The sequence below is a fragment of the Psammomys obesus genome, unplaced genomic scaffold (assembly GCF_907164565.1).
Source record: "Psammomys obesus unplaced genomic scaffold, mPsaObe1.curated_primary_1811, whole genome shotgun sequence".
NCBI classification, from domain to species: domain Eukaryota; kingdom Metazoa; phylum Chordata; class Mammalia; order Rodentia; family Muridae; genus Psammomys; species Psammomys obesus.
The window spans coordinates 11,375,838-11,389,792 of NW_026590062.1; the positions used below are offsets into that span (position 1 = coordinate 11,375,838).

General features: G+C 44.3%; 1 protein-coding gene across 2 annotated transcripts in view; it reads right to left on the reverse strand.

The window, feature by feature from the left end:
• Nucleotides 1-6,223: 6,223 nt before the first annotated feature.
• Anapc5 (anaphase promoting complex subunit 5) overlaps nt 6,224-13,955 on the reverse strand; it is a 32,852-nt gene continuing 25,120 nt past the window's right edge. For both annotated transcript variants that reach the window (XM_055605995.1, XM_055605994.1), the window contains exons 12-17: nt 13,117-13,191; nt 11,723-11,844; nt 10,073-10,180; nt 9,851-9,998; nt 6,826-6,988; nt 6,224-6,563 (exon numbers count right to left, since the gene is read on the reverse strand). In XM_055605995.1, the coding sequence (XP_055461970.1) occupies nt 6,352-6,563; nt 6,826-6,988; nt 9,851-9,998; nt 10,073-10,180; nt 11,723-11,844; nt 13,117-13,191 (828 nt within the window). In that variant the 3' untranslated portion in view covers nt 6,224-6,351. The remainder of the gene's footprint in view (nt 6,564-6,825; nt 6,989-9,850; nt 9,999-10,072; nt 10,181-11,722; nt 11,845-13,116; nt 13,192-13,955) is intronic.

The window sequence follows — 13,955 nt, forward strand, 5'->3', positions numbered from 1 at the left end:
GGAAGGAAGGAAGGAAGGAAGGAAGGAAGGAAGGAAGGAAGGAAGGAGGGAAGGAAGGAAGGAAGGAGGGAGGGAACTGAGGGCAGAGAAGGGGACAGGGAGTGTAGGAAGATGTTGTAATACTCTTTTCCTCTATAAATGGTTGTGAAGCAAGCTGCAAAGTGTTAACAACAGTCAATGCTGAGTAGTGGCCACATGATATTGTATTTTTCTGTGTTGTATGGCCCCCTCATCCCAAATAGATATTAGGGCTAGTGGGGTAGGGGTCGCTTTGGGGTCATTAATGATAACGCAAGTATTGGCAAACTTTTTCTTTAAAAGACCATAAGGTCAACATTTCAGGCTCTACCCCCTGCTTTCAACCATGATGGTTCAATCCTGCCATTTAGCAGCCACAGACAATAATAAATCAATGGATGTGGCAGTGCCCTAATAAAACTTTATTATAAACGTCAAAGGGTGATTTCCAGACAGTTTTCCTGTGTGTTGCCAAATAGCAGGCACTCCATGAAGCAGTTTCCCCGAGCCATCATCCATAAGAAGGGGGCACTTTGAAGCAAGGAAGCTGTCACCCATGCTGCTCTAAGTAAGTCCCATAAACTCATTGGTTCAGGCCATAAAAGTAAATAGATAGATAGATAGATAGATAGATAGATAGATAGATAGATAGCCTGTGGGCAAAGGAAAAAAAAAAAAAACATTTGGACAACCTTGCTTTCTTAAGGTAACCAAAATAGACCCCAGTGTTCATTCCCATTATTTGTTAAAATATACAACTCTCTATGACTATGTCATGTTTTACTAAATTGCCCATGTTTTTAATTTTTTTAATGTATTTTAATGTTTTTAATGTATGTTTTATTATAACACTAGAAACACTGACAAAAACTCAGTGTAAATTTAAGTACTAAAGAAAGTTTAAAGACACGCATACAGGGGCTGGAAAGATGGCTTGGCAGTTAAGAGTACTCATTGCTCTTGCAGAGGACTTGGGTTCAATTCCCAATACCCACAAGATGACTCAACCCCCCGTAGCCCCAGCTCCAGGAAATCTGACTCCCTCTTCTGACCTCTATGGGCTCTCACTTTATTTGATGCTCAGCCAACCCTGTTGTCTTTATTCTTTCCTTCTTCACTCGAGTTGTTTGTTTTGTGGTGCTGGGGAATCAAACCAATGGTCTTGTCCATGCTAAGTAAACATTCCACCGCTGAGCTATACGCCTTGAGCACCGCTCACCGGTTTTGACTTTAGTGTTTGTGTAACTCAGCACAGAGGTGGAAAGGCAGTGACTCTGGGATGAGATGGACTTTATTCAAGTCTTTTATCCACCAATTACCAGGTCTGTAAGCTTGGCCCATGGACTTGATCCCTCCCAGTTTGAATTCATCAGCTGTCAGACAGAGGTAATAGTGCAGAGCACACAGACTTGGCCTGGGGTTTCTACACAATAATGTGTGTGAAAATATTAGCTCAGTGCCTTGCACCCAAGTGCTCACTGATGCTAACTACCAATATACTTAGCACAGTGCTAAAAATCCCATCAGTTTATGTGCCTGTCTTATTAAAGCAAATTAGAACAAAGTGCAGAACACTATAATTGCCTGTCATTGCCATTCAGCTCCTTTCGTGCTAGGAGCCATCCCACACAAAGAAATCATTTTCTTCTTAGAGATACAAAAACAAGAGTTAGCTTTCCATTTCCATCTCCCCCTCCAAGAACGCCAGAAAATCCTATTCTAGGCAAACAGATCTTGTTGTCCTGACAACACAGATTGCCAGGAAAATAAGTAAACATGGCATCTGAGTTTATTTTTTTAAGGAAAACTTAAGCCCTGTGGAGGGGGAAGGCATGGAAAATCTAAGCGTTCATCCTTTCTCTCCCACGTGGATGGCTTCACACCGTCCTTTCAAGGCTTTGCCCCTCCTTCCTGAGCTAGCCTGCGTTCCACTCATGTTCTGCCGCGTGGGCCTGAGCATCTAGAACAAGAGAGTAGGATTCACATCACCAACGAATTTGTTTTGTTGAGTTCTTATTCTTCAACAGAACAACAGCTAAAAGAGGCCTCGAAAAACTACCTCTGCAGACAGTGAGACCACAGGTTTCTAAGTCCTCAATACAAATAGCCTCATAAAAGATGTCAGGGAGTATGTATGGGAGAGCTCTTCCCCCCATCCTTGCACACATACGCAAGAAGAAAAACATCAGGACACGACTGAATACTCGAAACAAGTGGACAAAGCCCAGGCGTACAGGTGAAGGCGAAGACTGCTTGGGACAGATGAAGGGCATGGGCTGTAGAGACTGTCACCCCACAACTGAATCTCTTTCTTCCTTCTAGTCCTTAACCACTGACAGGGCTGGCTCTGGCCACACTTGGGGCTGTTTCCTCATTGCTGAAATGGGATGGGTACTGCGTGTCCAGTGTCGGAGATGGAAATAAGTTTTTAGTGGTGTCTGGTACATGCTGGCTACTGGATAAACGGCACAAGTAGTCAACAAACAGAAGTATTCACAAATACATCACAGGCACAAGCCCTTTCAAAGCAGTGGGATCTGAGTAATGCAGAGGACATTAGGATCCCAGGTCTACAACCTGATCATTGCACGACTTTGGCCAAGGGATTTCACCTCCTTATGTCCCAATGTCACCTGCCATAACTGAAACAACACTATTGCCCATTCTTTAAGACTGCTGTGGCCCTGTCTGTGTTCCAGCTTCCCTCTACCACCATGTTCTCCTTCCTGGGTACCCCCTTTCTCTCTCTCTCTGACCCTCCCCCCTCATGGATCACTCATTGCTCATACCCCTTCCCGCTGTCCTCACTCCTGCCTTCTCCTTTATATCAGGAAAAAAAAAAAGACTGTTGTGAGGTGAAATACAGGGTTGATTTAAAAACAAATTATTTTATTCGTATGTCTGTGTCACATGTGTGCAGGTGCCTTAAACACAGCCTTGTATCCCCTGGAGCTGTAGTTCAATTCTCTTGTGAGCTTTCCAATGTCGGGGGTGCTGGAAACTGAACGTGGGTCCTCTCTGGAAGAGCAGCAAGAGCTCTTAACCACAGAGCCGCCTCTCCCGCCCTAGAAATGTGAATATCTGTGTACGGCATTCACAAAGGCCACTCTGTAAATGTTACCTACTCTGATCTAGGTCAGGAAGCACGCCACTGAACCCGCTGGGTGGAGTGCCCACTGGGGTTCTGGGTCAAAACACCTTTCCCCTTTCCTTTGCGGACAATTTCTGAAGGCCCCTGGGATAGGCCCAAATGCTCAGTGACTACAAAGCTTTCATTCCTCTCACCAGACCGCTTTCCCATTTAATCCATTCTGAGACCTTTAATGTGAAATCACCTGGAATTACGCCATTACATAACATAATTACTGGCTTCCTTCTCCCACCACACACTCCATTAAGAAAAAAAAAAAAAATTAAAAGCCAGTTAGGTATCACCCAGATAGTTCTGTGTTTCGGGGTCACTCTGATATTCTATTTTCCATTCGAACCATCTCCTGCCGAAGACCAGCCTCAGAGGCTGAGTCACTGACACCTGGCATGCACGGCTGACCGCTTCCTTGCGGGGATGAATGTCAGCTAGCTGAGAGCAGGGCCAGATAGGTGGCTTTGTGGGTGAAACCAGGCATCGATCTGTGCTCAGAAGGGCCTCGGTAGCCGGGTGGAGTGGCTCACGCCTGTAATCCCAGTATTTGGGGAGGCAGAGGCAGGCAGGATCTCTGAATGCGAGGCCAGGACAGCCAGGGCTATTACACAGAGAAACCCTGTCTCCAAGAACAAACAAAAAGGGCCTCAGTACTTGGGTTTAAGAAGTGGTGGCACTGATTTAACCCCAGGACTCTGGAGGCAGAGGCAGGCAGATCTCTTGTCAGTTTGAGGCCAGCCTGGTCTAAACAGCAGGTTCTAGGCCAGCAAGGGCTGTATAGTGAGACTTTGTCTCAAAACAAAACAAAACAACAGACTCTGTTATTGCCATTTTTATTTTTTATTTAATAGGAGAAAGGATGCTGGAGATTAAGTCCCGTTCTTTATGTTCCACACTCGGTAGAGGCACTACAGCCTAGCGCCTGAAACATTATACCAGAAACCTCATGCGGCCCTACAAATTCCAGTCAGTCCTGGTCCACCTGGACAGCCCTGCGGTTTCCTGTTCATGCACCTCTATTGTATTTAATATAATAAATGGTGACAGGGGCTGGTGGTGTAGCGCCAACCCCAAACAGGTATCAGCCAGGTGCAATGGCACACAGCTGTTTACCTATGACTCCAGGGAGGCTGAGGTAGAAGATCCAAGTTTGAGGTCAACCTGGGCTACAGTGTCTAAGAAAAACAAAACAAAAACATAAAGGAAAATCCAACGCCGCATAGAGTTTCTAGAAGAAAAATTTTTAAACTACACAGCCATTATTAAGATTTCATTTCTACAAATACAACCTCCACAGAAATTAAAGATTTTTAAACATCAACACTCAAATTCGAGCCTCTACTACTGTGAGCTGATCTTCAGAGCAGCTGTCTTTGGCCAGCAAATACTCCCTTACCGATGAAGTTGTTTTTCACTGCTTCAGTGAGAAACTCTTTCTCATTAGGAACTTTAAATTTAACAGAGAAAGGGCCAATGACAGAAGCTGCAAAATTTGGTTGGTTCCCTGTGGCTTTAGGATGAGCTCTTCCAGTGTGTGCTGGCTTGGCTGTGAAACAGGAATTTGCCCAATGATTGACGAACTCTGCTTATGACAGTGCTCAAGGAGAGCTTACAGGCCCCTTTAAGCTTCACACCCTTTCCCTTAAAATCACCTCCTGAATTGCTAGATTTTATCATAACGTCTCACTTACCTATAGAAATGCACATGCATGGAAAAGAGCCACAGAAAAACAAAACAGCTATTGTTAATAGCACAAAATAAATAAACCTAAAGATAATCTCTCCTTTTTATCTGCAGGCGGGAACTGACTGGCACATGCTTGTGAACTAGCAAGAACCCACTCAGGCTGACAGAAGGGAAGCAGCAGAAGCAAACCCATGAAAGCCTGCTGGGCTGCAGCTGGTGGTAGAGCACTTGCCCGGCCTGGGCCCTGCAGTGGATCCTCAGCACTGGGGAAAACAAAAACCACAACAAAGTAGTAAATCTTTTTATTAGGGGCATGCGCATGGCAGTCAGAAGACAGCTATATAAAGTGGGGGTTTCTCCACCCATCCTTTTTCTTTTATGCACATAGGTGTTTTGTGTGCATGTATGTCTATGCCAGGCTGTTAGACCGTGGAGTTACACACAACTGTGAGCTGCCGGGCACTGGGAGTTGAACCCGGGGCCTTTCGAAGAGCAGTCAGTTCTCTTAACCGCTGAGCCATCTCTCCAACCCTCCATCCGCTTTTATATGGGTCTAGGGGATGGAACTCAGGATGTCCAATCTGTATGGCAAACTCCTTTACCCAATGACACATTTTTGCCAGCCCTTAACATTCTTTTTACATGCAATTTTGTGGGCACACATGCACGAGAACTCATGTACCTTTGTGCATATCTTGGGGGAGGGGAGGCAGAGCTAGATGCTAGCTGACCCCCTCCATGCTCTCCACTTGACTAAGTCTCAGGTTCCCTCACTGAATCCGGAGCCCAGTGATTCTGCTCCTCTGCTCAGCAGCTCGCTTGGGCAGTCCCACCTCTGCCCCTGAGTGCTGGGACAGTAGGTGGCTCAAGCCCCCTCTACTTTTATGTGGGTCTGGAAATCCAAACTTTTGGTCCCCACACTTTCCATCTCCCCAGCTCTTTTGTTTTTTTGAAAAAGGAGTCTCGCTGTGTAGCACTGGCTTGCCTGATTGGTCCAGGGCTTTGCCACACTTTGGTCAACTGTAGCAAACACTTATGTTCTTTACAGCACTTTAAAAAAAAAAAAATTACCCTGCCTGAAAATTACCAAGACAGGACGCAGTTGGATGTGAAATAAACAGTGGAGCCCTTTCCCTGGAAGCATTTTAGTTCTCTGTGGTCTAAGATGATAAGCATGGGAATTCAGAAAGTGCTAAGAGGGGTATGTCCGACCAGAGAATAAAATTAGAGATACAGAACTGAAGTATTTGCAGACTAGGCTGTCCTCTACCTCCCAAGTGCAGGGATTAAAGGCCTGGGCCACTAGTCTCCCTGTAAGCAGCTTCTTAAGAGGATATATACAGTTCCTGTAAAGACACTGACAATTCAGCCCAGAAAAGAGCACCACAGACCAGAACAGTTTATTGACAAGACAGCATCTCACGACCCACTATTTAAGCACAGGGTGAGACACAAGCCCAGAGCGGGACTGATACTCCACAGAACAGCGAGCAGGAAGTCTTTTCTAGAGATGGTTAATCAAAGGCACCCCATGGGAGGGCAACTCCTGATGCAGCTGCCGGAAGATCATGGCACAGCGGTTCCTCTCCTGGGTCTTGCCCAGGGCGTGGTAGAGTCTGGCTTGGAAGTAAGCAACATCTCTGATTCGCTCTCTACAGTCAACTTTTGCAAAGTAGTTCTTGGCTTCATTGAGGTTCTCGATGGCGGCCTCCAGAGCTGACAATGGGGGAGAGGAAAATCAACATTTAACATGTGAGTTCTCAAAACTTGCTGTCTAGATTCAGCACACACCAGATATTCTTATATTCTTCACTCTTTACAATATGGAAGAAAATACCCCCACCATACTATAGAAAGCTTTGTCTTCCTTCTTTTGGTTTTAAAAATTAAAATTAAAAATTAGAATGCTAGGGCTGGGGAGAAGCAGCAAGCAAACGCAATTGCTGGGCAAGCCAGACAGTCTTCATATAGCCCCTACCTTCTGCTCTTTTCACTGGGTCATAGGAAGCTGCTGAAGCCACTTGGCACTTGGACACTAAGAACATGGCCCGGCCTTTGTCCAGGATAGCGCCATCAGCCAGTATGGGCTCAATGGCCATGTGGAGAAGGGTCAGTGCCTGCTCTGGGATCCCAAGGATGAGCTGAAAGAGAAATGGCAGACCACTGTACACTCCCATGCCCTGCGCCCACTGACAAGGAGGAGCCAGGTTCTGGGCGTTTTCTCCTGAGTGCTTATCTCAGCCTGCACAACACACTCCCAGAGAATACAGGCACACAGCAGTAGTATGACTTCAATAGATCCAGCAGAAAGTGGTCATTTGTACCATGGAAAGCTTTGTCTTATTTATTTTTCCTTTTTGTATCATTTTATTTGGGTTTGGTTTGGTTTTATTTATGACAAGGTCTTTGTAGCCCAGGCTAGACTGCAACTCACTGTGTAGCCTAGGTTGGCCTCATAGGGCATGAGTTCTCCAACCTCCGTCTCAGTTCTCTGTCGAGAATCTCAAGTGCACAGATATGCACAACCTAGTCCAGGGGTAAAGTTCTGCTTTTACAAAGAGATTTAGCAATGACAGACATGATGGTGGAAGGCTATGGTGACTCTTACTTTCTTCTTTGATCTCCAGCAGCAGAGGGAGGAGCCCTAAACATCAGAGCTGGCACTAGGGAGGCTAAGGCAGAAGTGCTGTATGTTTGAGGCTGGCCTGGGCTACAGAGATCCTATCTTAAAAATAATTTATACATGATATGGCACTATTGATATAAGAAAAAACATATGGGCAATTAAATACAATGTAGAGTCCACGGATCAACTGAATACATATGTATGTATGTATACATATACTTATACACATACAGATAGGTATATATATATATATATATATATATGTGTGTGTGTGTGTGTGTGTGTGTGTGCGCATATTATATGTATACATGTATGTATACAACCTTTAGCACGGATTGATTTTTCTCAAAGGCGCCAACATTCTTTTACTGAAAGAAAAAAGTTTTGTTTGTTTTCTTGAGACAGGGTTTCTCTGTATAGCCCTGGCTGTCCTAGAACTCAGAGATCTACCTGCCTCTGCCTCCAAGTGCTGGGATTAAAAATGTGTACCACCACACCTACCCTGAAAAAAGTCCTTCCAATAAATTTCAATAAAACAGTTTGTTTTGACAAACAAAATAATGAAAGGTATATAATATACATTAAAAAAAAACTTAAAATAATTCAAAGATCTGGGCTGGAACAATGGCTGAATCTATAAAGTGACTGCCATGCAAATATGGGGACCTACGCTTGATCCCTAGAATTCATCCTAAATGTCTATGTCTAACCCTAGCACTGAGAAGGCAAAGACCGGGCTTACTGGCTGCCAGCATGGCTGAATTAATGATTTCCAGGTTCAATGGAAGACTCTGCCTCAAGAAAGAAGGTGAAGGGGGCTGGAGAATGGCTCATCAGTTAAGGACACTGGCTGCTTTTCCAGAGGACCCCAGGTTCAATTCCCAGCATCTACATGGCAGCTCACAATTGTCTGAAACTCTAAGATCTGATACCCTCACATAGGCATACATGCAGGCAAAACACCAATACACATAAAATAAAAATAAATAATTATTTTAAAAAATAGAAATAAGATGAAGAACAACTGAAGAAGACACCCAAGGTTGATCTCTGGTCTCCACACAAATATGTACACATGCGTACCAGCACAAACATACGTACATACATGAACAGATACACACACTTTATATACACATAGAAATTTCAAAGACCTAAGTACAAGTGCTAAAATTGTAGAAAACTAAAGGGAAAATCTTCATGATCTTATATTTGACAACCATTTCTTAGGATGAACATCTGTAATCTTGGCACAATGGAGCAAAGGTTGGATGGAGGACAGCTCCAAGTTTGAGGTCAGCCTGGTCTAGATAGTGAGTTCTGAGTTAGCTCATAGTACTCAGAAAGACTCTGCCTCAAAGTAGGGTGGAAGTAAGCCAGGTTTTGTGGCATAATAGCACTTGGGATGCAGAGGCAAGAGGACCCCAAGTTTTAGGCCAGCCTGAGCCACAGAGCTTGTTTTGTTTATATCAAAAACAAACAAACAAAAGAATAACAATTAGAAATGCTAAAAAATGGCTAGAGAGATGGCTCAGCCATGGTTACAAAGAACCCGAATTCAGTTCCCAGCACCCACATGGGGCCACTACCATCCTAGGTCCAAGGGATTCAACACCCTCTTCTCAACTCTGAAGGCATTCATATGCACATACACACAAACAAATAATGATGCTCAAAATATCATCAAAATCTCACCTGAGACCAGAATACCAAAACCACAATAAGCCACCTCCTCACACACAATATGGTAATGAAAATTACAAAATTCCAGTGCTGGTAAATTCTTAAGTCTTGACAATTCAGGGTATATCGGAACCCTTAATACATTGTTACTCAGAACACAAAAATGATGAGGGCACTATGAACCATTTAGTACCATTTGTGCCAAAAATAGTTAAGCAGTTTCTAAAAGAAATTAAAATTACCATATGATTCAACAACTCCATTCTTAGCTGTCTAAGAAAACTGAAAACAGGTATTCAGACAAAACCTTGCATATGAGGAGGCTGAGAAGATGGCTGGAGTCCACACCCCTAGTATGACATGAAAAGCCTGCATGGTGAGGAGGCTGCACTTGGGAAGTAGGCGGTTCAGTTGCTAACATGCCTGCCGTGCAAACCACGGGCCTCAGTTTGCTTCCCAAGCAAGCACATAACAAGCTGGACACAGTGACATGTGTCTGTGGTCCCAGTGATGGGGCAGCAGAGGTATGAGGATCTCTGGAGCACAAAGGCTAGCCAGCCTCGCCTAAATGACAAGCACAGGCAGGGACTCAAAATGACACCCAAGGCTGACTTTGACCTCCACACGCACCCTGTACACATAGACATAACACCCTCAACTGGCACAGTACCCCACAGGACAAAAAACACTGGCTTACCTGGGCATAAGCTAAGTTGAGCACAGTTTCTGAGGCCAAGTACTGTAATCGGTATTCTTTGGAGAGGGCCAGAGCCTCCAGGAGCACAGGCATCGCAATGGTTGGGGAGGAAGATCGCCAGTACAGCTCTGCCACTGACAGGAGGACGCTGCGCACAGAGAGGAAAATGGGATAAGAAGATCCACTGCCATTCACCCGAGGGACACCTGAGAGACTGCTTACCTGATGACCATTTCTGTGTTCTTTAACTTCTGACAGTATGTCAGCAACTTCTGCAGAAGTTTGTGTGCCTCTGTCATTTGGTTCTGAGCTTGCATTACAACTGCTTTTCTGAAACAGTCAAACAGTAATGGTTACACAGAAGTCTGCAGATGTTTCAACCATAACCATCTGGGATCAAGGATCTACTCAGCAGGACTGCTAACCTCTAAAGAGGAAAAAAACTGATTTAATTTTTGTTAAAGAAAAGGAAGGTGACAAGAAGAAAGAGGAGGAAGAAGAAGATATTGAAATTCGGCGGCAGCTGCCACCACCAGGTGTGATCCCAGCGTTTGGGAAGTGGAGACTGGAGGGTGAAAGGCATCTGCGGCTATACGCCACATTTGAGGCCAGCCTAAGCTCCATGAGACCCTGCCTCAGAAAACCAGACAATGCATGGATGGGTGTATGCAGACAAAAGTTTAGCTGGCTCAAAAAGCAAAAGGGCTGGCTCCAAGCATGATGACCTGAGTTCAATCCCTGGGACCCACATAATGGAAGCAAAGAACTAAGTCCTAAAATTTACTGTTTAATATCCACACGTGCACTATGGCACATACATGCTCACACAGACACACAAAATGAGTAAATAAAACATAATAAAAAATCATTAAAGTCTTGGGTTATAGCTATCCAAATCTCAGTTACTATCTCTAGGAGATATTTATTTTCTTAATTTTAATTATCTATTTTTTGTTGTGTGTTTGTTTGCTTGGGACAGAGTCTCTCTACATAAACCTGGGTGTACTGAAACTATGTAAACCAGGTTGTCCTAGAACTCACAGGGATCTGTCTGCCTCTGCCTCCCTAGTGCTGAGGTTTAAGGCATGTGCTACCATACCCAGATGGTAATGATTATCGATTTTATTTCAACTAAAGCTGCAAGTAAATTGTTATTTAATGCACAAACAAAAGCATAGTAAATTTTTAAAAATTATTTTGGCTGAGTTTGAGGCCACCCTAGTCTACAGAACAAGTTCCAGTCAGCCAGTGCTACATGGAGAAACCCTGTTTTAACAAAAAATTTGGGGGGAGGTGGCTCAGCCCTTAAAAGCACTTGTTCCTCTTTCAGAATACCTGGATTCAGCTCCAGGCACCCAGGTGGCTGACCCCACCCTTAACTGGTTACAAAGCTCTCACACCACACCTGCTTCTGACCTCCACTGCCACCGCGCATTCACATGCTGCATGCACACACATTCGAGTAGAACACTCAGACACATAAAACAAAGGTAATAATTAATTAACTGTAAAATGTGTTTTGGAGCCAGTGAGGTGGCTGAGCTGATAAATCACCTGGCGCCAAGCCTGATGGCCTGAACTGGATGCCCAGAGCATGTGAAAGCTGGACAGTAACACAGGCATCTGCACTCCTCGCATAAAGATGGAAGAAGGAGGAATCTCTGAGCTCTCAGGCCAGCTTCTGCTTCTGACATAGGCAGAAGTAGACAAGAGAGATCCTCTGTGAAACAAGCAAAGCGGAGGGCCAACACCTGAGGCTGTCCTCTGACAGCCACACATGTACTGTGGCACTTGCTCAAGGCACACACACCGTACATGGGAGATTTTAAACAATTCTTTTGCTTTGTGGTGACAGCTTTCCAAGTTTCTTACCTGTATACACCTTCTATGCCATTAAGTGCTGTGATTCCTGTAACAAGTGAATCAGCCAAATGGAATTTGCCATCATTCATTGCTCTGTCAAACTGTATTTTTTGATCACACAGCATCCATAACTAATAAAAAATAAATACAAAAAAGAAAATAGTAACATTATTGTTCAATGGCAATATCAAAGCATACTGGTTTGCTTAACAAACATCCTAACAATTCACATACCTGTGTTTGAGGTTATTTATTGATTTATTGACTGTTACAAGTAATTAAAAAGAGCAAACAGAAGCCCACATTTGGTGGTGGCAATTCTGGTGGTAATTCTGGCACTTGGGAAACTAAGGCAGGAGGATCAAGAGTTCAAAGCTGGCCTGAACTACATAGGTACTGCTGTGAAGAACAAACATAACACAAAATAGATACTTGTCCACTTGTCAACTCACACTGTGCTTTACTTTGATGGTACTTTTACTTTAGAGCCTTCTATTTCCCTCCTGTTTTCCAGACTGAGCACTTCCAGACTGAGCGCTACCTCAGCCACATCCCTAGCCTGAGCCATTTGGGCTTTTTTGTCTGTTTGATTTTTGAGACAGGGTCTCACTATGTAACCCTAGTTGGCATGAAAGTCACTAGGTAGACCAGGCTGGCTTCATACCCAGAGAGGTGCCCACCTCTGCCTCTCATTAAAGTGTGAGAAAATACATCCAGGCCCACCTGTGTTTTGTTTTTCTTTTAATTTGTTTGTGTCTGTGTGTGGATATCAGCATATGGGTGCAGGTGCCTGCACAGTACTGAAGAGGCTATTGGATCCCCTGGAGCGGTAGTCACAGGCGATGGTGAGCTGGCTGACTGGGTGTTGGAAACTAAACTCAGGTCCTGTGAAGAACAGTGCATGCTCTTAACACTGAGCCACCTCTCCAGCCCCACGAGCTGGATGTTGGGAAGCAACACCTGTATGCGTCCTTCTACCTTACTTTTCTGCAGTGCTGGGAATGGAAGGAGGACCTGAGGGTGCTTGACAGGTACTCACTCTACCTTTAAACTGCTTCCTTTGCAGTTTAATGTTTTTCTGAGGGAAGACTCTAACATGCCCCACTTTACGGCCAGAGGGTAGCTCAAATAGAAACATGCTACCCCAGGGTGCATGAAGCCTTGGGTTTCATCCCAAGCATAACATAAGCTGGTGTGGTAGCACATGACTGCAATCCCAGCACATGGGAGGGCCAGACATGAGCACAGAAGTTCAATGTCATCCTCAGCCAGGCAGAGTTTGGCACTAGCATGTGAGACATTTGACCATATCTTAAAAAACAACAACAAAAACACTACTTTACATTATACCCAAAAGCACTTTTTTCAGAAATAAATCCATCAGCATGAGAAAGGGAGGTTACCTGGGCATGCTGACTGTTGGGTGGAAATCTTTCCCTCAGGTGTTTTAATACTTCAGCAGCAGCCGGGAAACAGCCCTAAAACAGAGAGGCATGATGATTGGCATACCAGCACTGATGTTATACCAGCTCACCCACCCAGGAGGGTCACATGACCTACCTGTTCTTCACTAGTAAGCTAGAACACAACAGGCAGAGAACTGAATGTTACAGCAAGGTTCCCTTTTTTTTTTTTTTAATTATATGTCCTAATGAATTTCATTTATTTTTAAAAATCTTTTCATGTTAAACTTTAATTGTAAAAACGTTTTCTGTAGATATAGTTATTATCAACCTCTTTAGTCAACTTGGTTCATAGATGTACAGCCATGATATACACATGTACATTTATTACACAGCACAGACCAGAATCCACTCAGAAAAAATGTTCACACTTAGCCTCATGGTTGAAAAGCCAGCGGCCCATTGCTACCCAGACCAGCCCGAGAGGCCATAACTACTTAAACCTGGCTGTGAACACTTCCTGCTCCCCCTGCCTCCAACTCCCAAGTGTTGAGATTATAGGTGTGTGCCACCATGCCTAGCTTAAAAACCATTTTGAATTATACAGGTAAGCAAAGTTCTTTTTAGGAGGAAAAAAAAAATAAGACAAATTACAGCAGGCCTGGTGGCTCATAGCCTCAAGGCCAGCTCTTGGGAGGCAGAGACATACAACAGTTGTGAGTTACAGGCTAGCTTGTTCGACTGGTGAGCTCCAGAGCATGCAGTCGCATAGTTGCTCCTCTCAAAGAAAAAAAGTCACTTGTAACCCCTCTCACAGAGAGCCACAGATAAGTTTGGCA